Below are 24,471 nucleotides of genomic sequence, written 5' to 3'. Positions count from 1 at the left end.
AGGGTAATTGAAGTCACCCATTATTACAGCTCTGTCTCTGACGCCCCTCTTATTTGCTTCTCCAACTCCAGGTCACTCTCATGTTTTGATCCAGAGGGTGATCGCACATCCCTAGTAACACATTTCCTTTCAGTCCTCGTCACCCGTAATGATTCTGTGGAGGACTCCAGTCCTCTAGGTTTTCTAGCTTGTTGTATTCTATCCCTTCTTTAATATACAGTGTATTCCATTCCGCAATCCGCCCCTCACTTTCTGTAGAGTTTGTATCCTGGAATAACAGTGTCCTCCTGATCCACCTAATGGCGCAGTGGGGAAATGCTTGACTAACAAGCAGAAGGTTGCTGGTTCGAATCCCCTCTGGTACTATATCGGGCAGCAGCGATAAAGGAAGATGCTGAAAGGCATCATCTCATACTGCGCGGGAGGAGGCAATGGTAAACCCCTCCTGTATCCTACCAAAGAAAACCACAGGGCTTTGTGGAAGCCAGGAGTCAAAATCGACTAGACGGCACACTTCACCTTATTTACTGATTCTCACCGTTGTACCAGGTTTCTGTTACGCCCACTATATCTATGTTTTCATTAGCAACCAAGAATTCCAACTCACCCATCTTGGCTCGAAGGCTTTTGGCATTGGTATATAAACTCTTATATGCCGAGTCTCTTACCAGGCATTGGTGTGTGCTATCTCCCTTGCCATCATTTGACCTTTTAGACCCACTGTCATATGTTTCTATCTGTTCTATTCCTGGTTCTACTCTGTCCCCTTCTGGTTTATCTGAATCATTTGCACCCTTGCACTTTACGGTTCTGCTTGCCGAACCAGATACCATTCAGTTCATGTCGGCAGCCCTCCAGGCATCATCTTAAAAGCTGCTCTGTGACCTTTTTTAATTTTAATATCCAGCAGTCTGGTTCCATCTGGGTTCAAGTGGAGCCCATCCCTTTTGTACAGATTTCTCTTGCCCCAAAATGTATCCCAATGCCTAACAAATCTATTCTAAACCCCAGCTCCCAGCACCACCATCTTATCTACGCATCGAGACCCTTCAGTTCTGCCTGTCTTGCTGGCCCCGAGAGTGGAACAGGTAGCACTTCAGAGAATGCTACTCTGGGGGTCCTGGATTTCAATATAATACCTAGCAGCCTAAATTTAGCTTCCAGGACCTCCTGACTGCCTTTCCCAACATTGTTGGCGCTGAGGTGCATCACGACAGCTGTCTCCTCCCCAGCACTGCCTAAACAGCCTATCTAGATGCTGTGTGATGTTTGCAGCCTTCACATCAGGTAGGCAAGTCACCGTGCAGTCACAGGGCAGCAAGAGAGAACTTTTGAACCAATGCACTCGGGACACTAGGCCCAGGAGACCTCATCCTCGAAGACAACACATGACTGGTCTGCAGTAGCCAATCCTAGACTGCTGAACACTCCATCATGGACATTCTATAACTGTTACTTCAGCTACTGTACCTTTCATATAACATCTAATGTTATATGACTAATGTTCTCTGAACTGAAGGCAGAAACTGAAATGTCTTGCACACTATATTTCTTTTAAAATAAACAATAAATTTATGCTATTCTTTTTGATTAATAGCATCCTTCTGGCATCCAGAAAATATTTATATGGAGTTCTGTTTGCAGCTTTAAACCCCACCCCCCATATTATATATATACACATACATACACACACATTCAGATTTAATTCATGCATTGAATTAAACCATGCAATTTGCTGCCGCTGGATGTGGTGATGGCCACCAATCCAGATGGTTTTAAAAGGGGATTAGACAAATCCATAGATGATAGGCTTATCGATGGCTAGCCATTGTATCAGAGGGGGCATGCCCCTGAACACCAGATGCTAAGGAGCACCAACTGGAGGAGTGTTTGCCCTCTTTGCCCCACTTGTGGGTTCCCAGATGCACTTAGTTGGCTCCTAGGTGCGGCAGGATCTGGACTGGAGGGCCTTTGGCCTGAGCCAGCAGGGCTTGTCTTAAGTTCACTGTTGTCACTCTCTAACATATTTCCTAGATGTTTTGTGGCCATTTGCCACCTAGTCCCATGTGATGTGGGATATGGCCGTGTTTGATGCTTTAGAACTAGTCCTCCTGATCCTTTTTTGTTGTTAAAAATGGTTTTTTGGGGGGTAAGAGGTTAATACAGTTTGAGTAATACATGTATTTCACTTCTAATATATCCTTCTTCTCATGTGTTTCTGGTATATCTCACTGTTGTTTGTACAATAATTATTTACATGCCCATTCCGTTCTGTCCCAGATGGGTTCTGGCTGGGAAGGGATTAATAAAAGTTTCATATTAAAAAGGTTTCAAGTCTAAAGTATTGTTTTCAAGTGTGTCCAATGCATCCTACTATTTGTTTTTGTCTCAGTCTTATTTATAAAGAGACCTGCCCAGCTTTCCTTTGGATTTCATTAGGTTTGTAGGGGCTATGAGCTTGGGGTTAACCTTATGGGTTTCTCCTACATTCAAACTCAGCACACTGTCTACCAGTATCCTATCTTGTACTGTGCACGTGTAAAATAAAATAATAATATTCTGCCTTGTGACCAAAATGAAAGGTAACAAATGAAATGAAACTATTGCAAACTCAAGAATGACGACACGAACTGCCGTCAACATGTTGTCGTTACCAATCAGGAAAAATAAATCAACTTAGATCAAACAACTGGGAAAAATAGTTTCACTGTGGTTGATGGAGGACAGATATTAAAAGTCTTCTGCAACACAGATTTGTTCGCACTCATATTCCATTCGACCATGAACTCAGCAGGATTTTGTCTTCGCAACTCAGAAGCAGGTAGGCTAGGCTAAGAAAGAGCGATTTATCAAGGATGCCATCGCGGCCTGTGACTAACAAAAACACACAAAAGACAGGAGAGGGCAAAAAGCAGCTGCGCGACTCCAGCCTGAAAGATCAATACTGGCAACACCTGCGTACGTTCCGTCTACATGGAGAACACATGACACACCACCTTTGCACGGACTGCAACAAGGGACAGGAGGGACGCCGAGCCAGCCACGCCCACCTCCCCGCATCTCCGAGAGCTTTCCACCTCATCCGAGGCTTAGCTAGCTAGGCCACGTGACAAGGAAGCGCCGCTTCACTGGGTACACGCACGCAGACGAATCCAATCCACCCCTCATTGCGGTGTGACTGAGCGCGCAGAGAGACAGCGCGTCGAGCCAGCTCTCCCCGGGGGCAGCGGCTTTCTCGCGCGGCCCACCTAACGGCCGCTGCACGTGACTGCAGCCCTCGCGGAGCGGCTGCGCGAGCAAAAGGGGTTACGCGGACGGACCGGCGGCTACGACGACGCACACGCTCTGCCGCCGCCTTGCCTCTTTTTCGGCCCCCTCTTGCCGTGATTCCTGATCTCGCTGCCATGGGCTGCTGCCGGTTCCCCCTTGGCTGGGTGCTGCTGCTGGCGGCTCTCGCCTCTTGCCTCGCCTCGCCCTCTGGAGTGATCGCACAGGAGAAAGGTAAGCCCGGGCGTGGGCGGCGGGCTCGGCCGGAGGGTTTCCCTTGCGGGAGGAAGGAACGATGTTGGGCTTCGAGCTCGTCCGCCTGACATCTGAAATTGAATCCGGCGCCGGGCAGCCCAGAAGGTGGGGTGTCGCGGCCGCCGGAGAGAGAGCTGCCGACCCCCGCCCGCACTCCTTCGCGTGTGTCGGGCTACAGCCCGCGGCCTTGAAAACAGGTTCCGGGGCTGCGGTGCCCCCGGCTCGAAGGAAGCAGCCCTGCGGCTTGATCTGCGCTTCGCTGGGGCCCTGGGTGGCGGCGGGGGCGGGTTCAGGGAATAGCGCTCTGCTGCGGAAAGGGCTCGGGACGGAGGACCAGCCGGGCGGGCGGGGTAGGGGTGTTACCTGGGAGACCCCAGTTACCACAAACCAGACAGACAAGGATGATTGAAGGAAGCAATAGTCACCATTTATTGAACCAAAACCAGCGCTGGTGGCTCTTTCCTGTGCCTCGTGGCCTACCAGGAAAGACGCCCCGAATCCCCCGGTTTTTGGGGTTTTAAACCTTGGCATTGTTACACATCTGGGCGTTAACATTTGGCCCAAGAACCAATTAGTTCATTTCATTAACACATGTGTTTGCCTCAGGGCTGGACTTTGCTCTGAATTCCGGTTTTACAGAAAAGAGATAAGCAAATTAAGAGAAGATTCTTTCACATTCTAAGAAGCAGGGCAGTTTGGAATAAGCCGATCATTCGATGCCTATGCTAATGAAGTTTGCAACACCCGTACCCTCTTCCCCCACCCTGTCTGTCCTTGGCAGATAAGTAACTCAGCAAGGAATTTTCCATTCCACACTTGCAAACTCTATTAACCATTTCTTGACCAGTGCAAACCTGAGTTCTGTCTCACTCTTTTTGCAAAGACACTTTCCCATTCCATGAGAACAAAGTAATTACAAAGCAGCTTTCAGAAAAGGCATTTCCCCCTCATTCCACATTTCCCCCCTTAGAAGCCATTTTATGGCTTCTCTTCCTGAGGTACATAGCCATTATATGGGGGGCAGTTTCTTTTCTTACTATCGCTGAGATAGTGGATTGCAAAGCACTGGTTATACATAGTATTATGCAGGGCAACAGTAGCAGTATTAACACAACAATAGGAAAGATCATAAACGCAGATTTCAACCAGTTTAGATCCAGTGAGCCAATTCCATAAGTCCCAGTCTGTCACACTGCCGATCCTCTGAAGGCTCCCCTTCCTTTCACTTGACCACTGCTTTGGTCTGTAATAGAAAGACATCCCTCTCGGGAGAGACAGTTCAAGGCAATCCTGCTTATGCTAGAAATAAAAGACAGATGCATGTTTTACCAATTTCCCTCCCCTGGGTAGGGACAACATGCTGAAACTGAGTTCCTGAGTAGCCCAATACAATAAATAAACCTGAGGCTATTTTCAATTTGATCTTTTGGCATTTTCTTTCCAATTTATGTTCTTGTTTTCCTGCTTGCCCTCTTTTCTCCCCCCGAAGTCCAAAACAGAAGATAATGTCTTCATTTACTTCACCTGATGAGCAATCCTGAGCAGGAGGCAAAAACAATGAAAATCAAAAAGAGAAAATAATAATGTTCACATCCATACCCCCTTGTGGGTTCGTTGACTGTAAAGGCATTAAAATCCGACAGGTCAAACAGTCTTGTCTCTCGAGAGGCCACAACATAAGCTCCAGTGCTCGAATATCCAGCTGTTTCTCCAAAAAGTCCAGAGCGGTGTACTGCATAAGTCTGCTCTTTCACAACAACCCTTCGAAGCAGGCCAGGCCGTTTAAATAGCTGGCCCAGTGTCACCCAGCAGTGTGGTCGAATGAGGATTCAGACTCAGGTCTCCCTGGTCCTAGTCTACCACTCTAACCACTACGTTGGCTGCCTACATACTTACAGACTTCTGTCAGGGCAATCAATCTCCATCCAGTGTATCTGACTTCATGATTCGTCAGTGACATCTGGCCTTTGGGATTTTAACTGCCCCCATCTAAGCCACGTGTAGGTAGTGTTCCAGCTCTCCATCTTCAGCCTCATCACTAGCAAGCTTGGTAGGGCAACAATATCCTCAGAAAAACCTATAAAAGAAACAGTCCTTGCCCCCCAAGAAAAATACTATACCTATTGAAACAGGATCAAAACCCCTTACGTGAGGTCCAGTGTCTCATGAAACAAACAGGCTTCCTAGTTAAAAGATATCATCAAGAAAAATGTCCATAGTTTCGCCGAGGAGTGAAGCCTGTGATAAACACAGTCATTATCCAATCTCTAGTCAGGAGCTGTGAAAACAGGGTACGGATTGTACGACAACACACAAACTTGATTCCTATTAAACTGGGAGGTTTTCCAGATAACATGCAAACCAGTCTTGTGGAACTCCCTTCCACTTGCAGGAGTGGCAAAACAAAATTCCTTTCACCAAATCTCATGTCTGGGATCTGGAATTTCAAGATCCAGCTGCTGTGAAGGCAAAGCAGGGCTGGCGGTGGGACGAATTTATAAATTTTGAAGCCTCAGACCCATTGATAATAGTTTACAGCAAAATCAATTAGCAGAAACATTTCATACATATTACAAAAATATAAAACAATAACTGCATTTGACTATCTGACTTAAAATCTCTTTTCCTTCTTACCCACAATGACAAGTTGCTGTTCAGAGATCTTCCTTTTCACTCAATATTGGGAGTGAGGAGACTACACTCCAGTCATAATTTAGCATTTGCATGTTGGAAACACTTTTCCATGTACAGTCTATACAAAAACAACTGAAACAGAGTTAGAAGAATCTAAGAGCCCCCTCTTTTTAGTCAAGCAATTTCATTACAGCCATAGGCCATACAGAAAATGTAAAGAAAATTAAAAGTATACATTAATACAGAACTTTTCTCCAAGCTCCCTTTAGCTCAAGAAAGTATTACAAGTTTGTAATAAGGAAATCACCATAAGCCAATACTACAGTATAAAATCACATTTGGCAAAAACAATTGCATCTGAATGACAAGGACACACACAATCAGACATTTGGGAGAATGGAGTGGACAGAACTCGCCCTTTCTTCAGCATATATATACAACCCAGCCTCTTTCCATCTGCCTTTCAACAATTAACCAGACTTTACATCACATGCACCAAATAAACCTCCTGAAACATCTCTACCTCTCTGCACCTTTCCAAGTGAATGTGTGCCAATCTCCTGCAACTTGCACTTCTCCTCTTGAGATTTACCTCCATCTCTGCTGGGCAAATGGTCCCAGCCTGCTTGCCTGGGCCTCTGCCCTCATGGCTACTCAGGGGGTTGCCTGTTGCTTGCAACAGCTCCTGAGCCTGGTCTCAGGGACCAACCTGGTACCTATGTTCCACGCCTTCTGGATTCCTAACATCTTCAGTGGGCCAGGATCAAAATGATCCTGCCTTCCTGATTTCTGAGTTGGGGGAGAGAGCAAACTGCCTCCTTCCTACCGTGTTCCTAATTCCCACTGGCCTTGGGGATACGGAACCCCAAGTGCTTCACACGGTCCTGGCAGGCTTGGGCCTCTGGCTCTCGGGACTATGTAACCTGTAGTCCCTCAGAGCCCCCCCCCAAGCCTGGCTTGAAGCTCTTCAGCATCGACCCTTCCCCTCCCATTGTTTTCCCAGAGGCGTGCTCTCTTACACTCTGAACAAAATGACAAGTGGGGGGGGGGGAACGGACTGCGGGTAAGGGATCCACGCAGTGAGGCACAAAAGGATTTTAGACAGACAAATTCACACTTCGCACCTCCAGTTTCCGCTCTCCTCCCGTCGCCGGGACAGAAAACGTACTCAGGAGTCCCGCCTCTGCCAGTGCAGGGCCACACTTGGGGTGGGTTTCCCCCTTTGGGGTCCCCCTCTGCACTCACCAAACTTTCAAACTGCACACATTCACACCAACTCCTCCCTTGTTCCTCCTCCCAGAGCCTGTCCTGCTTTTAGGCAGTGCCCTCTGCCCACAGCGGCTCTTGACCTAGGGTGGGCTATTCCCTTGGTCTCCTACCCGTCCCGGGACTCCCAATACTTCACCTGTCCGGACCCCTTGCGTTGGTGTGCCTCGTTCCGCGCCCGTCTTCGGTGGACTTGGGAGTCTGGGTCTCACGTCGCGGGGGTCAAAACCTTCCTTCTTACAATGGGAGAAGTGGCGCCGAAGGGTTGCTCTCCCACGACGTGAGAAAGGGACCCCCAAGTAGCCACCGATGGGCAGGTAAATCACCAGCAGACCATCCGAGCTTGAACGGCACCAGTTTATGTTACCTGGGAGACCCCAGTTACCACAAACCAGACAGACAAGGATGATTGAAGGAAGCAATAGTCACCATTTATTGAACCAAAACCAGCGCTGGTGGCTCTTTCCTGTGCCTCGTGGCCTACCAGGAAAGACGCCCCGAATCCCCCGGTTTTTGGGGTTTTAAACCTTGGCATTGTTACACATCTGGGCGTTAACATTTGGCCCAAGAACCAATTAGTTCATTTCATTAACACATGTGTTTGCCTCAGGGCTGGACTTTGCTCTGAATTCCGGTTTTACAGAAAAGAGATAAGCAAATTAAGAGAAGATTCTTTCACATTCTAAGAAGCAGGGCAGTTTGGAATAAGCCGATCATTCGATGCCTATGCTAATGAAGTTTGCAACACCCGTACCCTCTTCCCCCACCCTGTCTGTCCTTGGCAGATAAGTAACTCAGCAAGGAATTTTCCATTCCACACTTGCAAACTCTATTAACCATTTCTTGACCAGTGCAAACCTGAGTTCTGTCTCACTCTTTTTGCAAAGACACTTTCCCATTCCATGAGAACAAAGTAATTACAAAGCAGCTTTCAGAAAAGGCATTTCCCCCTCATTCCACAGGGGGGGTGCACTCGGAGCCGGCCTCCCGCCGCCTTCCTACCCTTCGCCCTTTCACGCTTAACAGATTTGCATTTCCTCGTCCTCTTCGGTGGGGCAGGTGGGAAGGAGGGCGGTTTGGACTGGGCGGCCGGCGTGTCTGAGAGAGGCAGGGCCGCGCGCACACACAGACACACGTCCCGAGCCCAAGCGTGGCCCCCAAGCCCCCCCTGCTCAGCTGTTCGGGGACTCCGTGGCGGATCTCCTGCGTCAGGCATCGTTGTTGGGCCTGGGTGGGATTTTATTTCGCTCTCGTGGTGGGAGGAGTCCTCCCCCCCCCTCTGATTGCCTCTTTTCGCTTTCTCCGCCCCGCAACAGCCTTTGGCCAAGGAGTTCGCAGGGGGCGGGGAGGAGGGGAAGGATTCAGGAGTTTGGACACCGTAAGTCCTCTGCTTGTAGAAAAGGTCTTTCGCCCGGGGTAGTAACAGGCGTTGCAGGCGAAATGAGGCAGAGTTCTCCTTGGCCCATTTCTCAAATCCTAGCTTGGAATGAGGGTAGTCCAGCAACCCTGGCCTGGGCTGCCCTATTCTGGATTTGAAGAGTGACTTCCCTCCCTTCACGTACTATTCCAGTAATGCGGAGGCAAACGACGTTTTGCTTTATATATCTGCTTCTGCTATGAGGGAGCTGCTTACCAGATTTGCTAGGATTTACTCTGAAGAAGCTTTGGGTGGGAGCTATTGAGAGAAATAAATGGTTATAATCAACACTTTTGTCTTGATCATCTTGAGACATATCCATCCAAATATTTATTTTTCAGTTTTATTCCTGTCTTTTTTCCAGTGTTAACACCAGTGTAGGTTGTAAAAATACAATATGAGCATTTTGTCCCCTAATCTACAACTAGTTTAGGAGAGATTGTTTCAGCTCATTTGTGCTCATTGTTCTTCCTCAGTGGCACAACTAATGGGCGTCAGTACAAGCTGCTGTGAGGAAGAGGAGTCCTGAGCTGGAAGGTGCTTTTTCCAAGACTCCCCAATTGTGTGTTACAACCTGCAAGCTGTCATTAGTATGTCTAGAAGGTCTAGGCTTGAGCCCAAGAAATAGGTTACCTCCCTGGAGTCTTCTGCACTAGATATGTACTAGAATGTACACCCCTCCCCCCCAAAAAAACCCCACCCTATTAAAGATCAAGATCACTTAGAACTGCAGAACTTGAATTGATCTGAAGGTTATTGAACAGTCTGCTTTGCTGATGTTGAATCTTGTATGCATAACAGATACACCTGTATTATTAAGCCCCTACTAAGATTAGTGTGTCCAGTTGAAGAGAAGGAAAAAACAAGGTGTATCTGTATCTGCAGGGTAGCACATGGAGATAAAATTATGGTCACAGTGAAGTAATAAAGGTATAAAGTAGGTTGTCATTCACCCTGTTGTGTAATGATTTTTGTGACATAAGTAATAAAGTAAAGTGGAAGTTGAGAAATAGAAGATATAGGCTTAACTGGGCAAATAGGCACCTTTCAAAGTGGTGGTTCTCTTACATATAGCAAGGGGAAAGCAACTGTCCCTATTTGTTCTAGTAGCTGGCTGTTAGTGTATCTCTTGTGTCTCCTTTGGACACAAAGATTGGAGCTTCTTTGGGACAGGAGCTCTTTTACTTTTTCTAAGTTGCTTCAAGAATCTTCTTTTTCTTTAAGATGGTATATAAATATTATACAGTGCTGTTATCTCTTGTGCTGGTATGCGAGCCCAACGTATCACCTAATAACACCCAAAGCAGAATGCTTATTTGTCATCATTTCAGTTGCACAGTGAGGCTATTCTCGTGACCTCCCAAAAGGAAGGTTGTGTGCTGCAATTGGAACTATGCGGCTCCCAGCAGCAAACCTCTCAAAATACCCCTCCCCTTAAACAAAGTTAGCGGAGTGAGTGCTCTGCTAACCCCCTTCTTCTGATCATGAGTCTCCATGGCATGACTCCATGCTGCGGCAACTTGCAAAGACCTCCGACTGGGAGGCTGCAGCAAGCCTCCCAGCCTTGGGGATTTCCCCAGAATGCCCCATGCACTTGAGCAGGGCATTCTGGGACATCTGGGGGCCAAGCGGACATCATCTGGGCAGACAATCCAGCCACCCAGGGCGAGCTCACTGCTCGTGTGTGGGGAGAGCCTGGTTGGGCTCTACAGTGTGTAGAGCCCAACCAGGCTCTCCCCACACACGAGCAGTGTGTTACTTAGGGTGGGGCGAGGAAGTATTTATGTTAATAGCACAGAAAGTAAAGCTGTTGGAGAAACTGGACAATGCTTATTTGTTTTTATACTTCAAATAAAACCTAAAAAAATAAAGTACAGTAACCTTTTGTGTTTAGACTTGGATCTCATGCCCAAGACATCTCATTATGCAAATATTCCAAATATTATGCGAATATTCCAAAATCCGGAACACTTCTTGTCCCATGCAGTCCGGATAAGGGATACTCAACCTGTATACAAATATGTTTTTTTTTTTTTTTAAATTGTCCCCTTTGCTTAAGCAGGGTCCATCCTTATGAGCACTCTAAGAAATTGGGGCTGCTATGGGAAGAGCACCTGCATGTTTGCATGCAGAAGGTTCCAAGTTCCCTTCCTGGCATCTCCCGGATAGGGTGTTAGACTCCTGTCTGCAACCATGGAGAAGATGCTGCCAATCTGAGTAGACAATACTGAGCTAGATGTACCAAGGGTCTGATTTGGTATAAGGCAGCTGCCTGTGTTCCTATGTACCTGGGGCAATTGCCCCAGAGTTGGCTGCCTTCGCATGGTGGGAGGAGGGAATGGTTTTGAAATGTACGAAAGCCCAGTCCTAGTGTGTTAGTCTTTCTGAACACTGGCCCAATGTAAACCTTACCTCCTAAGCCCATCATCTTCCTGGTAGCCATCTCTTTAGCAGGAGAATGCTCAGAATCCTCAGATACAGCTGCATGTACATATCTCACTGCTGTGTCTGTGTAAGAAGATTGTAATTGGAGCACTTACCAGTCATTGATGTTGGAAGAAGACTAGAACAAGGCATTATGCTAAAGCCAACCAGGGGAGGTATTGGGAGAACAACTGATATGGCCAGAAGTCAAAAGGCCTTTATCTTTGAAGGTGGTTGGCGTTTCAACTGCTCACTGGCTGATCATTTTTTAAAAACATATTCTTTTTCCTTTTAAGATGCCTGTTCAAAATATGACAGCTGCAGTAGCTGTGTTAATAACACTGATACACTTCAAGCAAATTGTACGTGGTTTGAGTGCACAGGTAAATGAAATTACACTGACTTAAAATATTTAAGATAAATTAAGGATACTAACTGAATTTTTAATTTTTGTTTTGATAAACAAAAGATATCCCTAAGATACTAAAATGTCAAAGCAGTAGATTGCTAGAATGTTAGGAAGAGTCAGTGGCATTCTGTTCCCTTCCTCATTTATGATGCACTTTTCATTGAAGTGATACCCCTGTGTTGGTCCCTGAAGTGTTACTGTCCAAGCTACACATTGCAGCAGCACCTATTCCCTGAAATTTGCAGAAAGTTCCCTTTTGGTGGGCAGAAGTTACATGTGTAGCTTGGGTGGACCCTACGGAACCTCATAGTACTTAGGATCAGAGGGCTGTATGTTGTGGTGGGGTGTGTGTGTGAGAGTTCTAATAGTCTGGCCAAGGGACGGTCTAGCTGAAGGAACTGAGGCGAAGTAGACATTGGACTGAAAAATAGGATTTTGAGGAAAGCTTGGGAATGGATGCCTGAGATGGAAGAGAAGACAATGCAAGGAAAACTAGGACTGAGGCAAAATTTCACAAAGGGTGTAAGATAAAAAGGGTCTGAACACTATTGGCAGAATGGACATAGGCCAGCAAGTAAGGATTGGTGGACTAGGGACTTGGGACCAGAAAGCATTGGGTTGCTTCTGTCACTCTAGAATGACAGAATTGCAGTTCCTTGAAGGTTTCATAGAAGAAGAATTTGTCAGTTGTGTGGCTTTTGCTGTTGCTGCAGTATGACTTAGTAACCCTAAGGAGGCAAAAAAGACCAAGAAGTAAAAGGGTAGGAAATAATTTCACATTAGTTCATTATATGAACAAATTGGCAAGCTTGTTTAATGCCAGCCTCTACTTCTCCTTATTACTAAAGTATGAACTCTGCCTGTTGAACAAAGTTCGAAGTAGCAAGGTCCTCTGATGGCTACGCTTTAAAAGCCTAAGGAAAGTAACAGATTACACATTTGGTGTTCAAGCTCAAAACTTGATTGTAAACAAGCCCTGTTTCATTTAATGTGTGGGTCAGATATGCTTTCCTTCTTTCTTTTAAGTTTCAGGCAGTGGAACTTTGCATCATAATTGAGGGGAAAGTTCTGTGTCTGAATGTTTCCTACATGTATGTTTAGTGTAGAGCCAGTGGCTTATATCCATACCAGCACTGTATGAGTGCAGCATGCTGAGTTACAGATGATTCTGCCCTTTCCTCTGCCTTACTATGGCCCTTTGGATGATGTGACTCTGACCATATTGTCATGATGCATAGTAGGTTTCAGAGGGAAGGGAAAATCAACAAAAATCGCCTTTCTTGACTTGCCAGCTCCTTAGTTAGCAAGCAGAACCCTCAATTTATTTAACTCCTCTGCTTGAAATAAAATCAGCATCTTTTTCTATGAAGAATATTACCTAGATGTGAAAAAGATGAAAGGAACACCACAAGTAAAGGAGAATAGTGGTATAATTTTCTTGGGATAATATAGAGAAATTTCTTCTGGGAACTTGTAGCTAAAGTAGCATGTTGAACACTTCATGGGGTTTTTTTTAAGAGCAAAAGTTTAAACTGAACACTCTTCTACAACCTTTTTGTCAGGATCAACTAAATCCTTCTGCACAAATGCACCAACAAATCTCAGTTGTCAGTCTGTTTCTATTCCTGGAAAGTGTTTAGGTAAGTATATAAATCTATTTATTCTGACTGATGACAAATTCACTGATTTTATGAGGCAAGGCAAATGGGAAAGCTGCAGGAACCTGTAGGTCCAAGAGCCTTATGTTGTGTTATACTGCTGGCCGAACAATTGGGGGATAGCAAATTATCCCAGATGGCATGTATTTCCTAACCGTTACCATTGTAACTGTAATGGCTCATTATTCTGTATCGCAGCTTCTCAGAGTCTTTGGCTGTTGATAGAAGTAAAAAATACATGTCTTGTTTGGATATTCTCTTAAACTCTGATTCTTACGCTTCATACTCCTCAGTTAATCCGACCAGCGAAACCAATATTTCAACTATCACAACGCATGCTCCTACCATAGGTAATACATTTACTTGTTTTAATGCAGCAATACTTAAAATACTTGACTTGTTTGGATATTTTCTTAAACTCTGATTCTTACGCTTCATACCCTTCAGTTACTCCGACTGGTAAAGCCAATATTTCAACAACCAGTATACCTCCCACAAAGCATGTTCCTACCACAGGTAATACATTTACTTGTTTTAATGCAGCAGTACTTAATGGGATATGCAGGGTTTCATCTGTAATGAGGTTTGCTAAATGAGTTCATGAAAACCTAAAGTGAAGGACTGTAGGTCTTGGTCTGCAATTCAAACATTAGGTAGTATCTGGAGAAAGTCATGCATGAGCAGTGGGACTATACAATCCCCAGGAACTCGTGTGTCCTTCCAGCAGCTGTGGGGGCTTCCCAGGCTGCCCTGCACCACTCCCTGCCCGCCCTCCAAGCTCTCAAGAACCACTGCACCGCCTTGCACCAGTGGTTAAAGCCCCCCCCCCCCAACAAGAACATTACCTAGGGCATTTGCCCTGTGATCTGATGCCTCCTTGTGTGTGGGGGGCGGATTTCTGACATCAGAAATCTCCATTTACCAACATGCATAGCCCTGTGAGACATAGCCACCCTAATAGGGAGCTATGTGGCTGAAGAATGATTTGGAGGGCTCTTTGTCAAAGCTAGAGGAGCTACTGTAACAAGAGTCTTCCAAATTATACAGTGTTTTGGTCCTGCTGATTAACTGTAACGCAGTATGATTCAAGTTGGCTTAAGAGTTTATAAATCATGTTGCCTTGCTTGCATCCTTTAGATCTTTGTCATGATCCCAGTGTATTCACAAACTGGGTTATGCGCCTGCTCAGGAAACCTTTCAGGAAGATTCCAAAACTTCGCGTGGCGTTCCTGACTCCGCACATGTGTCAATCAGCGGTCAGAGCATCGCCCTCCTCAGTTCCTTTCTGACCACCAACTAGTACGGACGCTTCAGAAGGTTCTTCTGCTTTGGCTGGGGCTTGCCGCTCCAGTCTTTTCTTCTAAAATTGTGAGGGAATCTCTTTTAAGACTATTGTTTGTTTGAGTAATTGGTCTGTTGTTCATGACAGACAAAAAGAAAAACTCGTTCAGGAGGTGTGGAAAATGTAACACTCCTTTCCCTTCTTCGAAGTGTCATTCACTCTGCCTCCTTTGCTTTGGTGAGGCACAGAACACCAATAATTGCACTGTTTGTCTGGAGTTTTCAAAACAAACTCGTAAAATCAGACTTTTGAGGTTAAAAGACGCTCTTTATAATTTGGCGCTAAAACCTCAGATGCCGATGTCGACCTTGGTACCGCCTACGGGTGAGTCCTCGGTGTTGAAGGCTTCGACTCCAGCAAGCATGTCTTCAAAACATCCTGGAAAGTCAGTTTTTACACCGAAGACAACGCCAAGCCCACAACCTTTGACACCCAAATCGATACTGAAGGATAAGCCAGCCACTTCTAAGCCTTCCCCGCCTTCAGAAGGGGCCACATTGGGAAAGGCAAAATCAGATGCTAAACGCCACTCTACATCATTGTTGGTAGCGTCTGCCCCTAAAAAGATAAAGTTGGGCTCAACATCTAAAACACCGACGTTTGAGCCACCCTCGATGTCGAAGCCATCCATGTCCAAAAAGCATTCGAAATTGAAGCTGGGAAGAGATCTTCAATGTCGACTCAGCCCATAAAAGTACCGATATTGAAGGATTTGGTGTTGGGAAACATGGCACTATTGGCGCCAAAGTTCACGATCCCGAAGCTAAAAATTATGTTGATACCAAAGGCTGACATGTTAACACTAGATTCCCTAACAACGGGCCATTCCTTGAAAGTCACATCGGAAGCTCTGTGGCTCTGACAAGGGGCTTACCCTTTCTCCCCTCCATTATCAAATATTATCACCCTGGATGACACGGATGATGTCACTGAGGTACCTACAACTCCATCCTTCTCTCCACTCTTGCATAGACATCTGTTGGAAGACAAGAGACGGAACCTGATCAAGTGGAAGATGGAAAAACCTTGGAGCGCACATTGGTACAGCCCCTTAACACACTGGCACCCACAAGGTGGAGGTGACTGTGATTTTCAAGGTTGGGCTTTCCAGCCATACCCCTCTACTCCTCAACCATCCTTTAAGGGCTATGTGCACACAGATCACTACACTCAACTCCTTCGCATGGTGCATTGTTCTGAGCACCCTAGAAATGAGAGTGTCTTCCTGCGCCCAATTGATCCACACCATCAGCGGACCATGACGCACTGTTAATTCTGCCATGAGCTCAATGCTCATGATTCAAGCCACAATGTTGACCCAAACCAATTCGACGTTGCCACTGGCACTGGCTACTCCAACTTGCCTGCTATTAGTAATGCAGCCGCTGCTCCCGGCATGTTTGGTCTCACCTCAGGATCCTCAATCCCCCAACTCAGTGCCCTATATGTATTGCCAATTATAGTGCCTGCATATCATGCTACCAACATTCACTCTGGGAACAACTCGCCCAACCAGAAAACACAACCAGAAAATATGCCTTCTAAAGCCAAGGAGCTGCAGGAAAAGTCTGATATCACCAAGCAACAGATCAGTACCACCCGCCATCTGATGGACTGCAAGTCTAAGAACATGGCGGAGGCAGTAGCCCTTCACCATCATGTGTGGCTACGTTCCTCTTCTTTGCAGTACAAAATAGAGGACCTCCCATTTGAGGGCGAGGGTTTGTTCAACACGGAGATTGATGACACTTGAAAAGCTGAAAAAGTCCAAGCTAACAGCTAAGTCCACTGTTCTTACTACCCACTCAGGCTACCAATCTACACCCAAGCCCTCTTTCACTCTACCGACCTCCTATGGGAAGTACTGTCCTCAGTACAAACCGTCTGATATATGCGATTTTAACAAGTCTACATGGCCACTAGCAAAACCGTACCAACCCAAAGGTCGAGTACATAATCAACACCCCAAACAGGGTGAGAATCCCAAGCAAGGGATTTGATAGCTTGGACACTTCTGCCACAGTACCCCTGTTGTCCGGCCACTTGAGCAATTGGAAGAGAATAACTACGGACAAGTGGGTACTTTCTGTAGTCCAATGGGGCTATGCCACTCCGTTTGACACCCAGCCCTGGTTCATGCGTGTGAAGTTCACCATACTCAATCCAACCCTCCGGATGGCGGTGTCAACACTTTTGGAAAAAAGTGATAGAACCCATCCCACAGTCTCAACAAAGGAAGGGGTTCTATTCCCAATATTTCCAAGTGCTGAAATAAGATGGGGGCACTTGCCCCATCCTCGACCTCCAGAATCTAAACAAATTTGTCCAAATGACCAAATTTTGCATGATCACTATTACATCCATTGTACAACTCCTGTTTGTGGACAGGTGGTTCATGGCCATCTATCTCAAAGATGCCTATTCTCATGTACAGATTCAACCAGAGTACAGAAAGTACCTCTGCTTCACCGTCGGGCCCCAGGTCTACCAACACCGGGTCCTCCCCTTCGGGCTCTCCACCGCCCTGCAGGTATTCACCAAGGTGATGGCATTTGTTGTAGCCCATCTCTGACGCCTTGGTCTCGAATTATACCCATTCTTGGATGACTGGCTTTTGACAGCCCATTGCAGGGAGAAGTTGGAGCAGGACCTACAATCCCTTCTGACTACACTGCAAGACCTGGGGATTTAGGTAAGTTACAGAAAATCCAAAATGACGCCATCAAAGATCATCCTGTTCATTGGAGCCCAGTTGGATGCCACCCTACAGAAAGTTTCCCTGCCGGAAGACCATATCCTCAAGCCACTATACCATGTCCATCTTGCCATTTCATCTCCCACAAGGACGATGGACAAAATCCAGGTCCTTTGGGGTCTGATGGCCACCTGTACTAGTGCCATTGTTCATGCCAAACTACGTATGAGACCGCTTCAGCTCTGGTTCTTGAGGAATTTCAACCTGTGTCACAACTTCCCATGCGAGTCATGCAATTGCCTCAAGTTGTCCAGAGCTTCCTCTTCTGGTGGTCCCTCAAGGACAACCTGGTCGTGGGCATGCCTTTTCAACCATGTTACCCACAACTTCTTGTGACCTCAGACTCCTCCAAGGACAGATGGGTGGCTCATTGTATAACCTACAAAGTGAATGGGACATGGACTCTGACGCAAAAGCATCTACACATCAATATACTAGAACTGTTGGCATGTTTCTTAGGCCTGAAGGCCTTCAGGTCTCTTCTGCAGGGCAAAGTGCTACAGCTTGTCATGGACAATACAACTGCCATTGCTTCTGTGAACAATCAAGGGGGCACAGTATTACCCCCCCCCCTCGTACAACTTGTCCCTACAACTCTGGTATTGGTGTATAGAACATGACATTCACATAGTAGCCGTCAGGGTGGATTTGATTTAATTTTTTTTTATTTAAATCCCTTTTTTTAAATTTATTTTTTTTAAAAAAAAAACCATTGATTTTTATCCACCCTGCTAGTGATTTAAATCAAATCTACCCTGGTAGCCGTTCACATAAGGGGTGTGGAGAATGTAGAAGCTGACTCCCTCAGTCATGTGGCTCACCACTCAGATGCTCACGAATGGAGCAGACACATGTCGTTATCTACGTCCAATTTCTCACATGTGAGGTTTTCCCCGGGTGATCTTTTGCAACGGCAGAAAACGCACAATGCGAACACTTGTGTTCTCGGGAAGCGATAGGGCCAAATTCTATGGGGGATGTCTCTCCAGTTCTGCTCACGATGATCGCTGCTATCTGGCGGTCGTCCAGGAACCGAGGGCAGCGCTCTGACTGCCTATGTCGACAGACGCATGTGCACTGTGGGCAGTGTCAGGAGCGCCGCGTGAAGCTTTGGAATCTTTCCGAAAGGCACAGGCGCATAACCCAGTGTGTGAATACCTAGGATCATTCAAGGATCATCAGTTACAGGTGAGCAACCTGTTTTTCTTGAGTAACATTAAGGCATTCAGTTTGTATTGTGTAGAAATGTCAACATTTCAATAAAGGTATCCCTAAAACCGATGTGATACACACTGGTTTCTTATTAAAATTCTCATCTAAATTATCATCTGTAGTACCTTGCCATAGGCAGTAGCAGTAGTGCTTAACATAACCCACGAGTTGAAAGGGAGAGTGCATCTTTTGCCTGGGTCATCTGGATGTAAATTCAGTACATGATATGGTTTGAAAGTGACTTTGTATTCATAGCTTGTAGAAGCAACTTGCTAGATCTTGAGTGACCAGACATAAGGGATTTTCCCAGCTGTGGAAAATGCTATTTATGAACCTCTTGCACACCAAAAGCAGTAGGTGAAATCTACTGCCTGCTTTGAGCCCCAAACAATCCCTCAAGGGTCCTGATCCAGGATGGCTGAAGTCCTAGATAACGGGGGCATGCGACAACACTTGGTTGTGGTTCTCACTTGTTATAGAACCCTAATGATGATGATTTCTCTAAGATATGTTTAATGTTTGATTTTATATATGGTATTAGATTTTTAAAAACTGCAGTGGGCAGTTTTTGGAGGGAAAGTCAACTTAAGTCTGTCGATACCTACTTATAATAGGTAAACATGAATGTTTTAATCATGAAGCATACTCCGCCCTGTTTGTGTTCTGTAATTATACACTCACGTTTTAGGGTTAAATAGAGCAGATTAAACCTAATTCCAATTTATGTGAAATTATTCTTTGAAACAGGTAACGCAACTACACCTCATGGTAATGCAACCTCACCTCACACAATGACTACTACTAGTGCTACAAAACCCACAGCTGCTACTGCTACTACACCACCAGGTAGAGTCTTTTTATAGCTAAATTAAAGTAAATGAGGGAATAAAGATGTTTCTTGACTAATAATAGTAAAGATAAGCAAATAAACTGTATTGTGTATTGAACAAGGCAAAAGAGTTCTGTGTAGTCAGCTTCACACACTGGAAAAAGTGCTGAGTCAAACTGAGTTGTCTTCTAGCTGCCCTAGGAAAAAGTAGGCTGAAGAGCTCTGAGTAATAGAGGTGGGCAGGCTTGCCCATGGCTACCTTGAATGTTCAGAAATGTTTATGTTGAATGTATATTTCCAAAATGAGCCAATCCAATTCTCAGAAAACAAACCTACCCTCCTCCCTTCAAAGCAGTAGCCTGGAAGAAATGTCTCAGTTGCTTTGTTAAGGGGCTGTTTCTTAGTGCTGCTTCCCTGGAAAAAGTGGTGTTAAAAGCCTCCATACACATGAAGGGTCTTTGGAGAAAGAGGGTCCCCTGAAGCTGGGATTCCCCCCTACACCCAGCTTTCCCAGAGTGATTCTTCACAGCAGGCCCAAATAAAAGCTGTAGAGGAACATATCTATTGCTTTGCTAGGGCACTGAACATGACCCCCCCACACACACACACACCAAACTGGGTGGGCAGCTAAAGCCTCTGCAGAGGGAACCCTTTTTTTAAATAAAAAAAAGCTTTTTCCCATTCCCAGCATTCCAGGGGGAAGTTCTCAAAGGAGGCACAGGATGGGTCTTGGGTTTTAAGCCAAGCAGGAAGATGATTCTGCTGCTGACAGTCTTGCTTATCTTTTGGGTGAACATTGCTGAGTGTCTCTCCTGCCCCAGGTCGATTCCAGGCCTGAAGCAAACTTCAGTGGCATCTCTATTAATGGTTCCAGCTACTCTGGCCTCTGATTAGGAAAAGGGGTAGCTTTTAGAGCTTTCTCCCTGCTAGCAAAGCTGCTCCTAGGACTGCAACATCTAAGACAGAATTGAAGATATAATACAGGGCTTTGTTTTATACGAAATGAAAATAATATAATGTAACTCAACAGCTAATAACTGTAATTCTCTCTCTCTCTCTGACAGGCACATCATCTCCCAAGCCATCTCCCCACAAATCTACTTTTGATGCTGCCAGTTTCATTGGTGGTATTGTCCTTGTGATGGGTCTGCAAGCAGTAATCTTCTTTCTGTATAAATTTTGCAAGTCCAAAGATCAAAACTACCATACTCTCTAGGATATGTTACTTAAGTGGACTAATAGCTCAACATCTGTGGTTAGCTGCACCAAAACATCTTTATTCTTTATAGAAGACAGCAGTTTAAATCCATTCCTGAAGACTTTTAACAAAGAAAACATTTCTGCAACATGCTTGAAAGAAGGTTGTGTGAATCATGTCTTGCTCTGCAAGAACCTTTGTAATATTCTGCATGAATCCTCATTGGCTGTCCTAAATTTCTTTGTTGCTGCTGCTGTGAATCCTTTCCTCTACCTGACTTGCCAAGTGTAGGCTTTAATTATAATTGTATTCTGTGGCAGCAGTATTCTAGGTAGATAATCTGCGGTGGTTGTTAGCTAGGCTTAGATGCAGTATCCCCAATACTATTGAAATGTGAACTATCAGTGACCTGGCATAAAACACTTTGTGTGAAAACTATAGTTTTTTATAGTGTACTGCTACAGATTGTAGAATGCTATTTTTTTTAGGAATTATGGAAGCCTGTATTTTTTTATACCAGTTGATGCCAGAAGGATTATGGCATTCTAAGTTAAGTGTAAGCAGGCACAGGAAGAATAATGTTCAAATGATACAATTTTCCTTGGTGCAAAGGGAGAAAAGACCAGTGCCTTAATGAGCAGGCAGCAAACAAATGTTTGTGCCATCTTTCTTGTTTGAGGATGCAGTGAATCTCATTTCACTTACGCAAACTTCCTTTAATAGACACACAGATGTGCTATTCAAATGCCCTTCTTACTTGTAGTGAAAGCAGATATGAAAAAACAACTGCTGATGTCCATATTAATGTTGCATGTGCACATGATAGAAGAGGGGCAGTTTTCCCCATCTCTCCATGCCTCCCAAAAATATATATCCCTGAGGGTCATGAAACCTTCAGATATTTTTGGGAAGTGCAGTGGGCTCCAAAGGAGGAGGTGGGTGAAACCCCCCCCCCCCGTAGTGCACACAAGCAGCATTAATCTAGATGGCAGCTATTGTTTCCAATCTTCACTATTTGTATGCTGTTCCTAAATCCATGTCTTTATAGCCTTCAAATTACTTACCTTGAAGTACCATTCACATGTTCTGTAATAAAGGGCATTAGTTCCATTTTATATCTTAGTCATTACTGATGGACATGTCAAAACTACCATAATTCTGACTGGCCTTGTAATGCATTTGACATGCTGAACCCTTATAGCAATACAGTTCTCCTCTGTTAGTTTCATAAAACATTGACAGTGTGACAATAGTCACAGTAGAAGTGAGCAGACTAAGCATATTAAGCTGCTTAGCTAGTGATAGTTGTATGATGAGCATAGTTTAAATGTTAAGACATTACATTTTATAGGTTTACTGCCACATCTTGCTCCTAGAACAAGTTCAGTGAAATTTATGGAGGAAATGGTGCTTGCTTGATATTAATTATGACTGCAATATCTGGGTGTTTATGGCATTGTGGAAAAATTGGTATTATTCTAGCTTGAATTGTGTATTCATTCAATAATGTTGCATAGGAAGCTTGTTCATAAGAATACTTAGCAAATAGTACTGTAACCTGCAGGCAAATGCACTCCTTAAAGATAATGGGCTCAGGTGTATGAAACAGTAAACCAATCATCCAGTTTTCAGCAAACATGTCTGAAGTGGATGGTTCTTAACTGCCTTAAGATAGTCACTTAATCTAGTCCCCATATATTGTAGTTTCATAAACTTAGGCTTTGTAAGTATAAATTAATGCGCTTCTAAAGGGTGCCAACTGTATTTTTAAAAATGCACACTTTCTACCCTTTAAGTATGCTAGTAATGAGACTTAAAATGAGTTGGTTCCTTAAAGCTATTTAGTGCTGCTTCCTTATTGGTTTTTGAATGGCTGTTAATATCGTGGCAGAAGGCTTCAAGGTAGTGCTACAAAGGATTCCACATTTGAAATTTGAGCCAATGTTGTTACTGAGCCTAGAATTGCTGTTCAGAATGCCACTCAGCAGTCATGCATTCTGTGCTGATCTTAACATTATGAATCCTGTTTAAAGTGCCTTAAATTAGCCTCATGTTGTTGAAGAAATGTGGGGAAGGAACTTTCACTAGACATGCCCCTTAGTGCCAGCAGTTACAATTTTCCAAGGACTTCAGGAAATTCAGGTGTCATTGCTACTCTTCAGGAAGTTTGCATTCTGTTTGGTTAGCGTGCAGCTATGTATTTAATTTTTGGATAATTCTAGTGTGTTCATGCAGAAGCAAAAAACTTGGTGTGTTAAACCAAGCTTTATCACTTGCCAAACTGGCGCTGTGTGGGATTGCTCTTATGTTTGCTTATCCTTATCTCTTATATATGGATGAGTGAAAGTTATATTAGTTTCCATAGCATTCATAGATCCATAGCCCTGAGGGAGAGGTGTGCTAGCTTCAGCAATGAAGCCTAAAGCACGTCCACACTGCTTGTGGAAGAGTGGCTCCTCAGGTGTGCATAAATGCAGTTGCAGTGGTGACCCCATCATACCTCATGGGAGTACTGTAGCAACTTCACTTACTCAGTTGCAGCGGGGGTATGTGCTAGTCTTCATTGCAGCAGTTAATGCTCTTCTCTTAGAGCTATGGAGATCTGCATGGTATGGAAGACACTGTTGGTGGCTATGCATTTGCAAATTAGCTAAAGCTATGGACTTTTACAGCTTTTCTATCTGCTGTTTAAAGTATAGCACAGGGTGGTGGGGTGTGTTTAAACTAGTCTCTGTGGAATAGCTGATTGCCCACTCTAATTTTAAAGCAGAAACTATTAATCTGTTATCTGGATTGTTTTGGTAATTCACATCTGCAAGTGTGTTGCATCTGGAATGTTAGACATTATTGTATTGCATATGGGTTGTCTTCAGTGGAAGAAATGCAAACTACTTATAATCACAAAATCAAAATAAATCTCTTCCTAAAAGGTTTCTGTTCATCTTTCTCAAACACATTTATAGCTAAGGTATGTCAAACATGTTTATTAACATAGAAATACAGACATTGTGGTTAGGGTATTTCAGCTTTACAGATCTCTAGCAAAGCATTAAACAAAATTAAAAGTACCAAATACACACACAGCTTTATAAAATTCTTGTTTAGTATGATCAGGCAATGCCCTCGGATTTCATTCTGCTAACAGTGATCAGCTGGACCTAAGCCATTACTCCATTTTATAAACATGAATTCCACAAGCTGAGATCTCAACCTCACTTCAGTTTTCTGATTCTCTGAAGCGCACATAGGTTTACACTACAGGCTAAACTAAGAATGGTGGGTTCAAGTGTCACAACCAGTCTGTTTTTCCTAACCTGGAAAGGAAGTAGATCCCCCAAACAGGAATGGGGGCGGGGGAGAAGGGCACAAGGCTTGGTTTCAGCCAAAGTTCCTGTCTGGAACCACCCAATGTGAGTTTAACTAATGCAGTTCTTTTCAAACCTCTATTTGTTAGCTTAAGAGCATGCAAGTCCCCAAACCTTGTAGCCACCTAATTAAATTGATATAAATGTTAATCAAAGAAGGTGCCAAATACAGCCTTGTATAACACCCTTGTGTGGAAATGGGGTTACAGATGTCCCACCAAATTGCACCTCACTTTGAGACTGGTTTTATAATAGAATTTATATATTTATTATTATATTATTTATCATTATTTCATTATATCATTTATTATTATTATATTATTTATTTTATTATTATATTTATTATTTATATATTTATTATATTTATATTATTTTATTATTATTATTTATATTATTTATTATATTATTATATTATTTATCATAGAATTTATATATCAAGA

General features: G+C 44.4%; 1 protein-coding gene across 1 annotated transcript; it reads left to right on the top strand.

Annotated features, from left to right (window-relative positions):
* The first annotated feature begins 3,101 nt into the window (after positions 1-3,101).
* On the top strand, positions 3,102-23,599 carry CD164 (CD164 molecule). Its single transcript, XM_053299144.1, has 7 exons — positions 3,102-3,501; positions 11,560-11,646; positions 13,235-13,312; positions 13,624-13,680; positions 13,778-13,846; positions 19,387-19,485; positions 20,533-23,599. Exons 1-7 carry the CDS (start codon positions 3,405-3,407, stop codon positions 20,682-20,684), a joined length of 639 nt encoding a protein of 212 aa, XP_053155119.1. The 5' UTR covers positions 3,102-3,404; the 3' UTR covers positions 20,685-23,599.
* Positions 23,600-24,471: the final 872 nt, after the last annotated feature.

Source organism: Hemicordylus capensis, chromosome 1 (genome assembly GCF_027244095.1).
Source record: "Hemicordylus capensis ecotype Gifberg chromosome 1, rHemCap1.1.pri, whole genome shotgun sequence".
In the NCBI taxonomy this organism is placed as follows: domain Eukaryota; kingdom Metazoa; phylum Chordata; class Lepidosauria; order Squamata; family Cordylidae; genus Hemicordylus; species Hemicordylus capensis.
The sequence above is the reverse complement of the archived record's forward strand: the minus strand, read 5'-3'. Positions and strand labels throughout refer to the sequence as shown.